Source organism: Salmo salar, chromosome 25 (genome assembly GCF_965601325.2).
Source record: "Salmo salar chromosome 25, fSalSal1, whole genome shotgun sequence".
Taxonomy (NCBI): domain Eukaryota; kingdom Metazoa; phylum Chordata; class Actinopteri; order Salmoniformes; family Salmonidae; genus Salmo; species Salmo salar.
Genome location: NC_138315.1, coordinates 32,718,817 through 32,732,138, shown reverse-complemented (window position 1 = coordinate 32,732,138; position 13,322 = coordinate 32,718,817). Strand labels below are relative to the sequence as shown.

At 42.5% G+C, this 13,322-nt stretch overlaps 1 protein-coding gene across 2 annotated transcripts in view; it reads left to right on the top strand.

Moving 5' to 3' along the window:
* man1a2 (mannosidase, alpha, class 1A, member 2) overlaps positions 1-13,322 on the top strand; it is a 127,509-nt gene that overhangs the window by 90,282 nt on the left and 23,905 nt on the right. For both annotated transcript variants that reach the window (XM_014174073.3, XM_014174072.3), the window contains 3 exons: positions 436-530; positions 651-774; positions 4,142-4,235. In XM_014174073.3, the coding sequence (XP_014029548.1) occupies positions 436-530; positions 651-774; positions 4,142-4,235 (313 nt within the window). The remainder of the gene's footprint in view (positions 1-435; positions 531-650; positions 775-4,141; positions 4,236-13,322) is intronic.

The window sequence follows — 13,322 nt, the reverse complement described above, 5'->3', positions numbered from 1 at the left end:
CCCTGACCTCAATCCCATTGAACACCTTTGGGATGAATTGGAACGCTGACTGCGAGCCAGACCTATCGCCCGACCTCACTAATGTCCCCGCAACAATATTCCAACATCTAGTGGAAAGCCTTCCCAGATGAGTGGAGGCTGTTATAGCTGCAAAGGGGACCAACTCCATATTAATGCCCGTGATTTTGGAATGAGATGTTTGACGAGCATGTAGTGTAGTTGTGAATTCTTGCGTGTGTGAGTGTCCTGTTATTCCAGTGGTCTCTGAGGAGAGTTCTGAGCCTCCTGTAAACCAGCTCAGATGCTTTGTGATGTTTCTTGTCCCATGTAAACTCTTGCTGTATTGTTACGTCTCATGTAAGTATGTTTCCTCTCTTTCTGAAGCTTTTTCTCAACTTTTCCTAGAAAACTTTAATTCGCCCTCTCTGTCTCTAGGTGTTTAAGGTGAAGGCGGTTCAGTTGGCTGAGAAGCTGCTCCCAGCCTTCAACACTCCCACAGGCATCCCCTGGGCCATGGTCAACCTCAAGAGGTCAGTCTCGGATCACAACGCAACCCTAGATCTACGTCCGCAACTGCAACAATTTCATTTCAGCAGGATTCTCTATTTAATGATTCAAAGTGTGTCCGTTCTCCCTCTCCCTGTGTTTAGTGGTGTGGGTCGTAACTGGGGCTGGGCGTCAGCAGGCAGTAGTATCCTAGCAGAGTTTGGAACACTCCACATGGAGTTTGTCCACCTCACTTACCTCACCGGGAACCCTGCTTACTATCAGAAGGTGAGACACCTCCTTAGTACTGGTGTGGGTGTCTGGTAGCCTGAGCAGCCGCCAGTGGGCTTTATAGATCTCCACTATCATCTGGGCTTGATGTAATGCACTTGTTTCCCCATGTGACCAGTTTGTACATTAAACATTCTCCGTTCAGGCTGCAAAGGCTTTGTTTTCCTCGACTAGATTTAATGGCGAGAAAGTGGAAAAAACTGGGGGAAAATAAAATTGTATTTGTCATATGCGCGGAATACAATAGGTGTAAACCTTAGCGTGAAATGCTTACTTACAAGCCCTTAACCAACATTGCAATTTTAAGAAAATAGAGTAAATAAAATATTTACTTACTTTTATTTTTCATTTTTTACTTTATTTAGTAACACAGTAAAATAACAATGATGAGGTTATGTACAGGGGATACCGGTTAGTCGAGGTAATTTGTACATGTAGGTAGGGGTAAAGGGACTATGCATAGATAATAAACAGCGAGTAGCAGCAGTGTAAAAACAAAGAGGGGCGGTCAATTCAAATAGTCCAGGTGGCTATTTTATAAATTGTTCAGCAGTCTTATGGCTTGGGGGTAGAAGCTGTTAAGGAGCCTTTTGGATCTAGACTTGGTGCTACGGTACCGCTTGCCGTGCAGTAGCAAAGAGAACAGTCTATGACTTGGGTGACTGGAGCCTTTGACCATTTTTATGGGCTTTCCTTGACACTGCTTAGTATATAGGTCCTGGATGGTAGGAAGCTTGCCTCAAGTGATGTACTGAGCTGTACGCACTATGCTCTAGCCGAGCCGTTGCCATACCAGGCGGTGATGCAACCTGTCAGGATGCTCTCAATGGTGCAGCTGTAGAACTTTGAGGATCTGGGGAACCATGCCAAATCTTTTCAGTCACCTGAGGGGGGAAAGGTTTTGTCGTGCCCTCTTCACGACTGTCTTAGTGTGTTTTGGACCATGATAGTTTGTTGGTGATGTGGACACCAAGGAACTTTAAACTCTCGACCTGCTCCACTACAGCCCCGTCGATGTGAATAGGGGCGTGTTTGGCCCTTATTTTTCAATAGTCCACGATCATCTCCTTTGTCTTGCTGACGGGCGGCCCGTCAGGAAGTACAGGATCCAGTTGCAGAGGGAGGTGTTTAGTCTCAGGGTCCTTAGCTTAGTGAGGAGCTTTGTGAGCACTATGGTGTTGAACGCTGAGCTGTAGACAATGACTAGCATACTCACATAGGTGTTCCTTTTGTCCAGGTGGGAAAGGGCAGTGTGGAGTGCGACTGAGATTGTCATCTGTGGATCTGTTGGGTCGGTATGCAAATTGGAGTGGGTTTAGGGTATCCAGGATGATGGTGTTGATGTGAGCCATGACCAGCCTTTCAAAGCACTTCATGGCTACAGACGTGAGAGCTACGGGCGGTAATCATTTAGGCAGGTTACCTTCGCTTTCTTGGGCACAGGGACTATGGTGGTCTGTTTGAAACATGTAGGTATTACAGACTCTGTCAGGGAGAGGTTGAAAATGTCAGTGAAGAAACCACTTTCCACCACCATGCTAGAGTGGCTAATGCCTAGTAATGCTAGTCCCGGATGTTGTATACCATGTTCTCGCTATTAAAAGTAGTTCAGGAGGAAATCAAAGCCTTTGGAGCCTGAAGGGATAAAAAATAATCATGAATGAACCGGTCGCCGAGGGACACGAGTGTATTACCGACTGTACAGTCGTGGCCAAAAGTTTTGAGAATGACACAAATAATAATTGCCACAAAGTTTGCTGCTTCAGTGTCTTTAGATATTTTTGTCAGATGTTACTATGGAATACTGAAGTATAATTACAAGCATTTCATAAGTCTCCAAGGCTTTTATTGACAAGAAGTTGATGCAAAGAGTCAAAATTTGCAGTGTTGACCCTTCTTTTTCAAGACCTCCGCAATCCGCCCTGGCATGCTGTCAATAACTTCTGGGCCACATCCTGACTGATGGCAGCCCATTCTTGCATAATCAATGCTTGGAGTTTGTCAGAATTTGTGGGATTTTGTTTGTCCATCTGCCTCTTGAGGATTGACCACAAGTTCTCAATGGGATTAAGGTCTGGGGAGTTTCCTGGCCATGGACCCAAAATATCGATGTTTTGTTCCCCAAGCCACTTAGTTATCAATTTTGCCTTATGGCAAGGTGCCCCATCATGCTGGAAAAGGCATTGTTCATCACCAAACTGTTCCTGGATGGTTGGGAGAAGTTGCTCTCGGAGGATGTGTTGGTACCATTCTTTATTCATGGCTGTGTTCTTAGGCAAAATTGTGAGTGAGCCCATTCCCTTGGCTGAGAAGCAACCCCACCAATGAATGGTCTCAGGATGCTTTACTGTAGGCATGACACATGACTGATGGTAGCGCTCACCTTGTCTTCTCCGGACAAGCTTTTGTCCGGATGCCCCAAACAATCGGAAAGGGGATTCATCAGAGAAAATGACTTTACCCCAGTCCTCAGCAGTCCAATCCCTGTACCTTTTGCAGAATATCAGTCTGTCCCTGATGTTTTTCCTGGAGAGAAGTGGCTTCTTTGCTGCCCTTCTTGACACCAGGCCATCCTCCAAAAGTCTTCGCCTCACTGTGCGTGCAGATGCACTCACACCTGCCTGCTGCCATTCCTGAGCAAACTCTGTACTGGTGGTGCCCCGATCCCGCAGCTGAATCAACTTTAGGAGACGGTCCTGGCGCTTGCTGGACTTTCTTGGGCACCCTGAAGCCTTCTTCACAACAACTGAACCGCTCTCCTTGAAGTTCTTGATGATCCGATAAATGGTTGATTTAGGTGCAATCTTACTAGCAGCAATATCCTTGCCTGTGAAGCCCTTTTTGCGCAAAGCAATGATGACGGCACGCGTTTCCTTGCAGGCAACCATGGTTGACAGAGGAAGAACAATGATTCCATGCACCACCCTCCTTTTGAAGCTTCCAGTCTGTTATTCAAACTCAATCAGCATGACAGAGTGATCTCCAGCCTTGTCCTCGCCAACACTCACACCTGTGTTAACGAGAGAATCACTGATATGATGTCAGCTGGTCCTTTTGTGGCAGGGTTGAAATGCAGTGGAAATGTTTTTTGGGATTCAGTTCATTTGCATGGCAAAGAGGGACTTTGCAATTCATCTGATTACTCTTCATAACATTCTGGAGTATATGCAAATTGCCATCATACAAACTGAGGCAGCAGACTTTGTAAATTAATATTTGTGTTCTCTCAACTTTTGGCCTGTACACATCAAGCCCAGACGATGGTGGAGATCTATAAAGCCCACTCAGGCTCAGTGTCTGTGTGTCTCTGTGTCAGTGTGTTCTCCTGGGTAAGAGAGATTCATGTCTCCTCTAACCCTGTCAGGTGATGCACATACGGAAGCTGCTGGCCAAAATGGACCGACCCAACGGGCTATACCCAAACTATCTGAACCCTCGTACTGGCCGCTGGGGCCAACGTAAGTACCTGTTGTCTCTCGCTTCATCAGAAAATAATACTGACAGGTGTGTGTGCCTGTGCTCACCACTGTGGGCCGCTAGGCTGTGTAAATGACTGTGTGAGTACTGGGTGTTTTTGGAGCTTTAATAAATATGTATAATTTGAAGCTGTTGGCGGGAGGCATCTTAACTAATTGTTAATTACCCTGACTTAGACAGCGCTGTTTAATTACTGTTTCTACTTCTTACTGCTCAACCTGACCACGCACCCACACACACTCACACGCCAGGGTTTCCATTGTGGCACCGGAAAACATGACCGGGAAGATTATAATTTACCGGCCATTTCAGAAATGTATCGGACCCATAAGCATTGGATGTATAACCCATTAGGGCATCAACCCACGGTGCTCAGAATGACAGAAATCACATTTAGATTATGGTAATTCATCTTAACACAACATGCAACTCATGTAATGAAGCAGCCAATAAAACATAATTTTCAAACATTTGCCAAAGTGCAATTTCCCGGAAAAAAAAAAACATTCTAAACAGCGTACCTGATAGCATTCCATATGTCACCGAGATTAAAATCTATTTTAGGAACTTAGTTAGAATCTACAGATACAACAACTTGATGGGTTGCTAATACAGTGCATTCAGAAAATATTTCGACCCTTTGACGTTTTCCACGTTTTGTTACTTTACAGCGTTTATTCTAAAATTGATGTAAAAAAATCTCCCTCATCAATCTACACACAATAACCCATAATGACAAAGCAAAAACAGGTAAAACATATTTTTTTATAACAAATATGAAATTTACATAGGTATTCAGACCTTTTACTCAGTTCTTTATTAAAGCACCTTTTGTCAGCGCTTACAGCCTCGAGTCTTTTTGGGTATGACGCTACAAGCTTGGCACACCTGTATTTGCGGAGTTTCTCCCATTCTTCTCTGCAGATCCTCTCAAGCTCGGTCAGGTTGGATGGGGAGCGTCGCTGCACAGCTATTTTCAGGTCTCCAGAGATGTTCATTCGGGTTCAAGTCCGGGCTCTGGCTGGGCCACTCAAGGACATTCAGAGACTTGTTCCGAAGCCACCACTACGTTGTCTTGGCTGTGTGCTTAGGGCGTTGTTCTGTAGGAAGGTGAACCTTCGCCCCAGGTCCTGAGGGCTCTGGAGCAGGTTTTCATCAAGGATCTTTCTGTACTTTGCTCCGTTCATCTTTCCCTCGATCCTGACTAGTCTCCCAGTCCCTGTGGCTGAAAAACATACCCACTCCATGATGCTGCCACCACCAAGCTTCACCGTAGGGATGGTGCCAGGTTTCCTCCAGACGTGACGCTTTGCGTTCAGGCCAAAGAGTTCAATCTTTGTTTCATCAGAGCAGAGAATCTGCTTTCTCATGGTCTGAGAGTCCTTTAGGTGCCTTTTGGAAAACACCAAGCGGACTGTCATGTGCCTTTTTAATGAGGAGTCGCTTCCGTCTGGCCACTCTACCATAAGGGCCTGATTAGTGAAGTGCTACAGAGATGGTTGTTCTTCTGGAAGGTTCACCTATCTCCACAGAGGAGCTCTGTCAGTGACCATCGGGTTCTTGGTCACTTCCCTGACCAAGGCCCTTCTCCCCCGATTGCTCAGTTTGGCCTGGCGGCCAGCTCTAGGAAGAGTCTTGGTGGTTACAAACTTAAATGGTTCCATTTAAGAATGATGGAGGCCACTGTGTTCTTGGGGACCTTCAATGCTGCAGAAATATTTTCAAACCCTTCCCCAGATCTGTACACGATCCTGTCTCGGAGGTCCACAGACAATTCCTTCGACCTTATGGCTTGGTTTTTCCTCTGACATGCACTGTCAACTGTGGGACCTTATATAGACAGGTGTGTGCCTTTCCAAATCATGTCCATTCAATTGAATTTACCTTCGGTAGACTCCAAGTTTTAGAAACAACTCAGATGATCAATGGAAACAAGATGCACCTAAGCTCAATTTCAAGTCTCATAGCAAAGGGTCTGAATACTTATGTAAATAAGGTTTTCTAAAAACCTGTTTTCGCTTTGTTATGGGGTATTGTCTGTAGATTGATGAGGGGAAAAATGTATTGAATCCATTTTAGAATAAAGCTGTAAAGTAACAAAGGGGAAGGGGTCTGAGTACTTTCCGAATGCACTGTATGACTAGGCATGTGCCTTTGGCTTCTGGACAACGAAAGAAGGTTGATATGAAAACCAGTAGAACAGGAGACAAATGGTGTAGCGGTGGGTCCAATAGGGAAGTAAATGGAAATAAAGTTGCGAAGATTATTTAATTACTCCTGTCTATACAGAAAGAAATAAAATACTACAGAAAGCATGACTTGGCCACAGAGGAAACAAGGATCATTAACTAAAAAATAAAATAGCTCGTAGTCAAGATCATCTGTCTTGAGTGTGTCCTTATGGCAGTGACTGGTGATCTCGCATTAGTTGACTTTTAACAGTATTTTTTTTACATTTAAATTCATATTTTTATGAATAACAAAGTGACAATGATTTGAGAAATTGAAACTGTTCCACGGAAATGTGCATGTGAAAATCAATTTGTAGTCTTCCCCAAACTTGAAACTCTCGCGCCACCTATGAAGTCTTTATAAAATAATTGCCTAAACATTTCCATGGTCACATTTAGCCTATACAGTGGTTCCTCCTTTAACTTCTTAAAGTGTAGGGGGCAGTATTTTCACGGCCGGATGAAAAACGTACCCAAATTAAACTGGTTACTATTCTGGCCCAGAAACTAGAATATGCATATTATTAGTAGATTTGGATAGAAAACACTCTGACGTTTCTAAAACTGTCTGAATGATGTCTGTGAGTATAACAGAACACGTATGGAAGGCAAAAACCTGAGAAAAATCCAACCAGGAAGTGGGAGATCTGAGAATTGTAGTTCTTCTTTTGAATCCCTTTCGAAACTACAGTGTCTTTGGGGTCACGTTGCACTTCCTAAGGCTTCCATTGGCTGTCAAAAGCCTTCAGAAAGTTTTTTCATCATTCTCCTGTAACCGGGCAGAGATTAGGAGCTCAGTCAATGAGTGGACTGCCTGGGACCAGTGAGTTGTTTACTGCGCGGGCACGTATGACTCGCCCCTTCTTCTTTTTCTCCTGGAATGAATACGCTATTGTCCGGTTGGAAAATTATTGCATTTTTACGTTAAATACCATAAAGATTCATTGTAAACAACGTTTGACATGCTTCTACTAACGGTAATGGAACATTTTGACTTTTCGTGTCTCGAATTACGCTCGCGCATTATGCCTTTGGATAGTGACCTGAACGCACGAACAAAACTGAGGTATTTGGACATAAATATGGATTATTTCAAAGAAAGAAAAAAAAAACATTTCTTGTGGAAGTAGCAGTCCTGGGAGTGCATTCTGACGAAGATCAGCAAAGGTAAGAAAATATTTATAATACTAATTCTGAGTTTAGGTGACCCCAGAACTTGGCGGGTGTCTGTATAGCTTGCTTTGATGGCGAGCTATGTACTCAGAATATTAAAAAATGTGCTTTCGCCGAAAAGCTATTTTAAAATCTGACACAGCGGTTGCATCAAGGAGTACTGTATCTATAATTTTTAAAATTATTGTTCTGTAATTTGTCAATGTTTGAGTATTTTTGTAAATTGATGTGGTCATTCACCGGAAGTTTTTGGTGGGAATACATTTTCTGAACATCATGCGCCAATGTAAAATGCTGTTTTTGGATATAAATATGAACTTTATCGAACAAAACATACATGTATTGTGTAAGATGATGTCCTAGGAGTGTCATCTGATGAAGATCGTCAAAGGTTAGTGCTTCATTTAGCTGTGTTTTGGGTTTTTGTGACATATATCCTTGCTTGGAAAATGGCTGTGTGGTTATTTTTGTCTATGTACTCTCCTAACATAATCTAATGTTTTGCTTTCGCTGTAAAGACTTTTTGAAATCGGACAATGTGGTTACATTAAGGAGAAGTGTATCTTTAAAATGGTGTAAAATAGTCGTATGTTTGAGAAATTGAAATTATGATATTTTTGCTGTTTTTTATTTCACGCCATGCTATTTCACTGGCTGTTGAATAGTTGCCCAGGGAAGTTAAAAGTTGCGAGCTTACCGCACAGGACTTAGGTACCCAGCGTCACGGCTCCAGACCACCACTAGGGGGAGTTAGAGCACTCATTATGCATTTGGGTCCCAAGGTTTTTATATAACCAGTGACGAATTTGACGCAAGCCACCAGTCCCTGGTGACTTTCTTCAGCAAAGATGGCTGACAAAACATTACGGTGGAAGCAAATGTAAGTAATTATAACATAACGAGTCAAGCAAAAAATGTACAATTGAGAGGAATATGTTAGTTAATGTAGAGAAGCAATTTTTTGTCATAAAGTTAATTTTTTTCAGTCATATCCAATACCAGGTGTATCAAACTCCATTCTTTGAATGATGCTGTGTCTGCATGTATGTATTACAATTGTACACTTCAACAGTGTTTACTACTCCTGCTCCTGGGACATGAATGATTCCACATTGTAACTATGCAATAGAGTTGAAACACAATTTAAGTAAAGGCTGATTTGTAATTCATATATACAGAAAAAAAATATTACACTACAATTCTTATGCATATCTAACTCCCTTCATCTGCATTAATCTGAAAAGTTTCTCCCAGCCATGTGGATGATTGAAAACAGGGCAGCAAAGTTTGTTTGTCACCAGAGCGGTTTAGAGCATATTACTGTTTGCCTGTGAATAACCAGACCTTCATACACTACTTGCTATGCTGAATTGTTGACGCACAACCAAAGATTCTGCCATATCCTGCCAGCGAGCCACTCAGGCGGAGAATGACGTGTGGAAAAGGGCTTAGAACGAGATGGGAGTAACAATCCAGGCTATTTGCTCTGAGACCGGCATAATAATGTAATGAAACAAGCAGGGAGCAGGTTTCGAACTCTCAACATTCTAGCCCGAAGTCCAGCACGCTATCGATTGTGCCCAAATATATTAATTGAAGTTGTGGCCGATTGTGGCTAAAAACACTATCAATTGGAATCTTTAACATGTGGAAAGGGGGAAAATATTATTAGTTTTTCACAAGCGTAGCAGGATGGGCTATTAGCTGAAGAATAGAATATTCAACCTTTACTAAAGAATTGTCTAATAGTGGAGCTAGGTGTGAACCCCCCTCCAACTTACATCAAATAATTTCTATCTACACACAGTTCGGATAAAATAAAAATATATATACACACACAGTTGAAGTCGGAAGTTTACATACACTTAGGTTGGAGTCATTAAAACACGGTTTTCAACCACTCCACAGATTATTTAACTTATAATTCACTGTATCACAATTCCAGTGGGTCAGAAGTTTACATACACTAAGTTGACTGTGCCTTTAAACAGCTTGGAAAATTCCAGAAAATTATGTTATGGCTTTAGAAGCTTCTGATAGGCTAATTGACATCATTTGAGTCAATTGGAGGTGTACCTGTGGATGTATTTCAAGGCCTACCTTCAAACTCAGTGCCTCTTTGTTTGACATCATGGGAAAATCAAAAGAAATCTGCCAAGACCTCAGAATTTTTTTTAGCCCTCCACAAGTCTGGTTCATCGTTGGGAGCAATTTGCCTGAAGGTACCACGTTCATCTGTACAAACAATAGTACGCTATTATAAACACCATGGGACCACGTAGCCGTCATACCGCTCAGGAAGGAGACACGTTCTGTCTCCTGGAGATGAACGTACCTTGGTGTGAAAAGTGCAAATCAATCCCAGAACAACTGCTTGTGAAGATGCTGGAGGAAACGTGTACAAAAGTGTCAATATCCACAAGAAAACGAGTCGTTAATTGACATAACCTGAAAGGCCGCTCAGCAAGGAAGAAGCCACTGCTCCAAAACCGCCATAAAAAAGCTAGACTATGGTTTGCGACTGCACATGCGGACAAAGATCGTACTTTTTGGAGAAATGTCCTCTGGTCTGATGAAACAGAAATAGAACTGTTAGAATATAATCGTTATGTTTGGAGGAAAAGGGGGGAGGCTTGCAAGCCGAAGAACACCATCCCAACAGTGAAGCACGGGGGTGGCAGCATCATGTTGTGGGGGTGCTCTGCTGCAGGAGGGACTGGTGCACTTCACAAAATAGATGGCATCATGAAGGAAAAGTATGTGGATATATTGAAGCAACATCTCAAGACATCAGTCAGGAAGTTAAAGCTTGGTCGCAAATGGGTCTTCCAAATTAATAATGACCCCAAGCATACTTCCAAAGTTGTGGCAAAATGGCTTAAGGACCTCAAAGTCAAGGTATTGGAGTGGCCATCACAAAGCCCTGACCTCAATCCTATAGAAAATTTGTGGGCAGAACTGAAAAAGCGTGTGCGAGCAAGGAGGCCTACCAACCTGGCTCAGTTACACCAGCTCGGTCAGGAGGAATGGGCCAAAATTCACCCAACTTATTGTGGGAAGCTTATGGAAGGCTACGCGACACGTTTGACCCAAGTTAAACAATTTAAAGGCAATGCTACCAAACACTAATTGAGTGTATGTAAACTTCTGACCCACTGGGAATGTGATGAAAGAAATAAGAGCTGAAATGAATCAAATAATATCTATTATTCTGACACTTCACATTCTTAAAATAAAGTGGTGAACCTAACTGACTAAGACAGGGAATTTTTACTAGGATTAAATGTCAGAAAAACTGAGTTTAAATGTATTTGGCTAAGGTGTATGTTAACTTCTGATTTCAACTGTATATTGGTCATGGCTCCCGAGTGGCGCAGCAGTCTAAGGCACTGCATCTCGGTGCAAGAGGCTTTACTACAGTCCTTGGTTCGAATACAGGCTGTATCACATCCAACCGTGATTGGGAGTGCCATAGGGCAGCACACAATTGGCCAGGGTAAGCCGTCATTGTAAATAAGAATTTGTTCTTACCTGACTTGCCTTGTTAATTAAAGGTTAAATTAAAACATATTTTTTCTTTATTAGGCCTACTTAAAATTGTGGCATCCTACATAAAACAATAATTTAAAGATTAAAAAGTGTTTTAGTTCGAATGTGCAATGTAACTAATAATGAAAAGCGCACATTTGTAAATACCGAACCCTAAAAGTAATTGGAAAGGTAGAGACATTGTGGTTACAATAAAGAATGTAAACAAGATGCTGTGTTTTTATTTACAGTAGTGATGGACAACTGGAGGCATTTTGGGAGAAAAAAATTCAAACACTTGTTTTTCACATGTACAGTAACAGGTGTAGCCCATCATGCAAATCTTTCCTGTTAGCAGGACAATAGACTTGTTCTAGCTAGTTGTGAAAATTCCTCAACTTGCAATGTATTTGATGCTTAAGTAGTCTAAAGTGTTTCATTTCTATCTGAAAACAGCAGTACAGTATTTCTTCATCAACATGTTTATGCTTTTGTTAATAAAATAACGAGAAAAAAGACATTGAAATGAGGATGTTTATTTAAACTACATTTTTCCCATGCTTGTTCAATGAACCATAAACAATTAATGAACATGCACCTGTGGAACGGACGTTAAGACACTAACAGCTTATAGACGGTTGGCAATTAAGGTCACAGTTATGAAAACTTACAACACTAAAGAGACCTTTCTACCGACCCTCCATCAGTGCTCAGACTGTCCTCAATAGGCTGAGAGATGCTGGACTGAGGGTTTGTAGGCTTGTTGTAAGGCAGGTCCTCACCAGACATCACCGGCAACAATGTCGCTTATGGGCACAAACCCACTGTCGCTGGACCTTCACTGACGAGTCGAGGTTTTGTCTCACCAGGGGTAATGGTCGGATTCACGTTTATCGTCAAAGGAATGAGCGTTACACCGAGGCCTGTACTCTGGAGCGGGATTGATTTGGAGGTGGAGGGTCCGTCATGGTCTGGGTCGGTGTGTCACAGCATCATCGGACTGAGCTTGTTGTCATTGCAGGCACTCTCAACGCTGTGCGTTACAGGGAAGTCATCCTCCTCCCTCATGTGGTACCCTTCCTGCAGGCTCATCCTGACATGACCGTCCAGCATGAAAATTTCCACCAGCCATACTGCTCATTCTGTGCGTGATTTCCTGCACGACAGGAATATTAGTGTTCTGCCATGGCCAGGGAAGAGCCCAGATCTCAATCCCATTGAGCACGTCTGGGACCTGTTGGATCGGAGGGTGAGGGCTAAGGCCATTCCCCCCAGAAATGTCCAGAAACTTGCAGGTGCCTTGGTGGAAGAGTGGGGTAACATCTCACAGCAAGAACTGGCAAATCTGGTGCAGTCCATGAGGAGGAGATACACTGCAGTACTTAATGCAGCTGGTGGCCACACCAGATACTGACTGTTACTTTTGATTTTGACCACCTCCCCCCTTTGTTCAGGGACACATTATTCCATTTCTGTTAGTCACATGTCTGTGGAACTGTTCAGTTTGTCTAAGTTGTTGAATCTTGTCATGGTCATACAAATATTTACAGATGTTAAGTTTGCTGAAAATAAACACAGTTGACAGTGAGAGGACGTTTCTTTTTTTGCTGAGTGTACATGTAACTAGGCCTAAACGTAACAAAATATTGCTATAATCCTACCTTGAAAGGCTTGATGGCTTGAATAGTCACGCTGGAAATCAAATACAATGTAAAAATGTGCAGCATACAGTAAAGACTAGCAGTCGATTTATTTAAGCTTTATTTTTAGCATTATTAGGCCTACTTTACAGTATTGTCGCCTACTGTACCTGTTCATGGTCTTTCGAGTTGTGGCGAGTCAGGCGGCACTAGTGTTGAGTAATGTGCTGTTAAAAGTGCTGTAGGTCTTATTTATTTAAAGAGCATATTGAAGTTAGAAGCAAAAGCCTCCAACTATTTTAGCACCGTTTCGCACTGCTCTGAGACAAGCATGGGGACTGGTCTTGATAAATCACAGAGATTTTTTATTTTCACTTAATCTCCGTTTGGGTATTGGTTAGACTAGAATTAGGAAATTAGGGTGCAGAAATATTATGCTCTTAGTGTAACCTTTAACTAAGCAAGTCAGTTAAGAACATATTCTTATTTACAACAC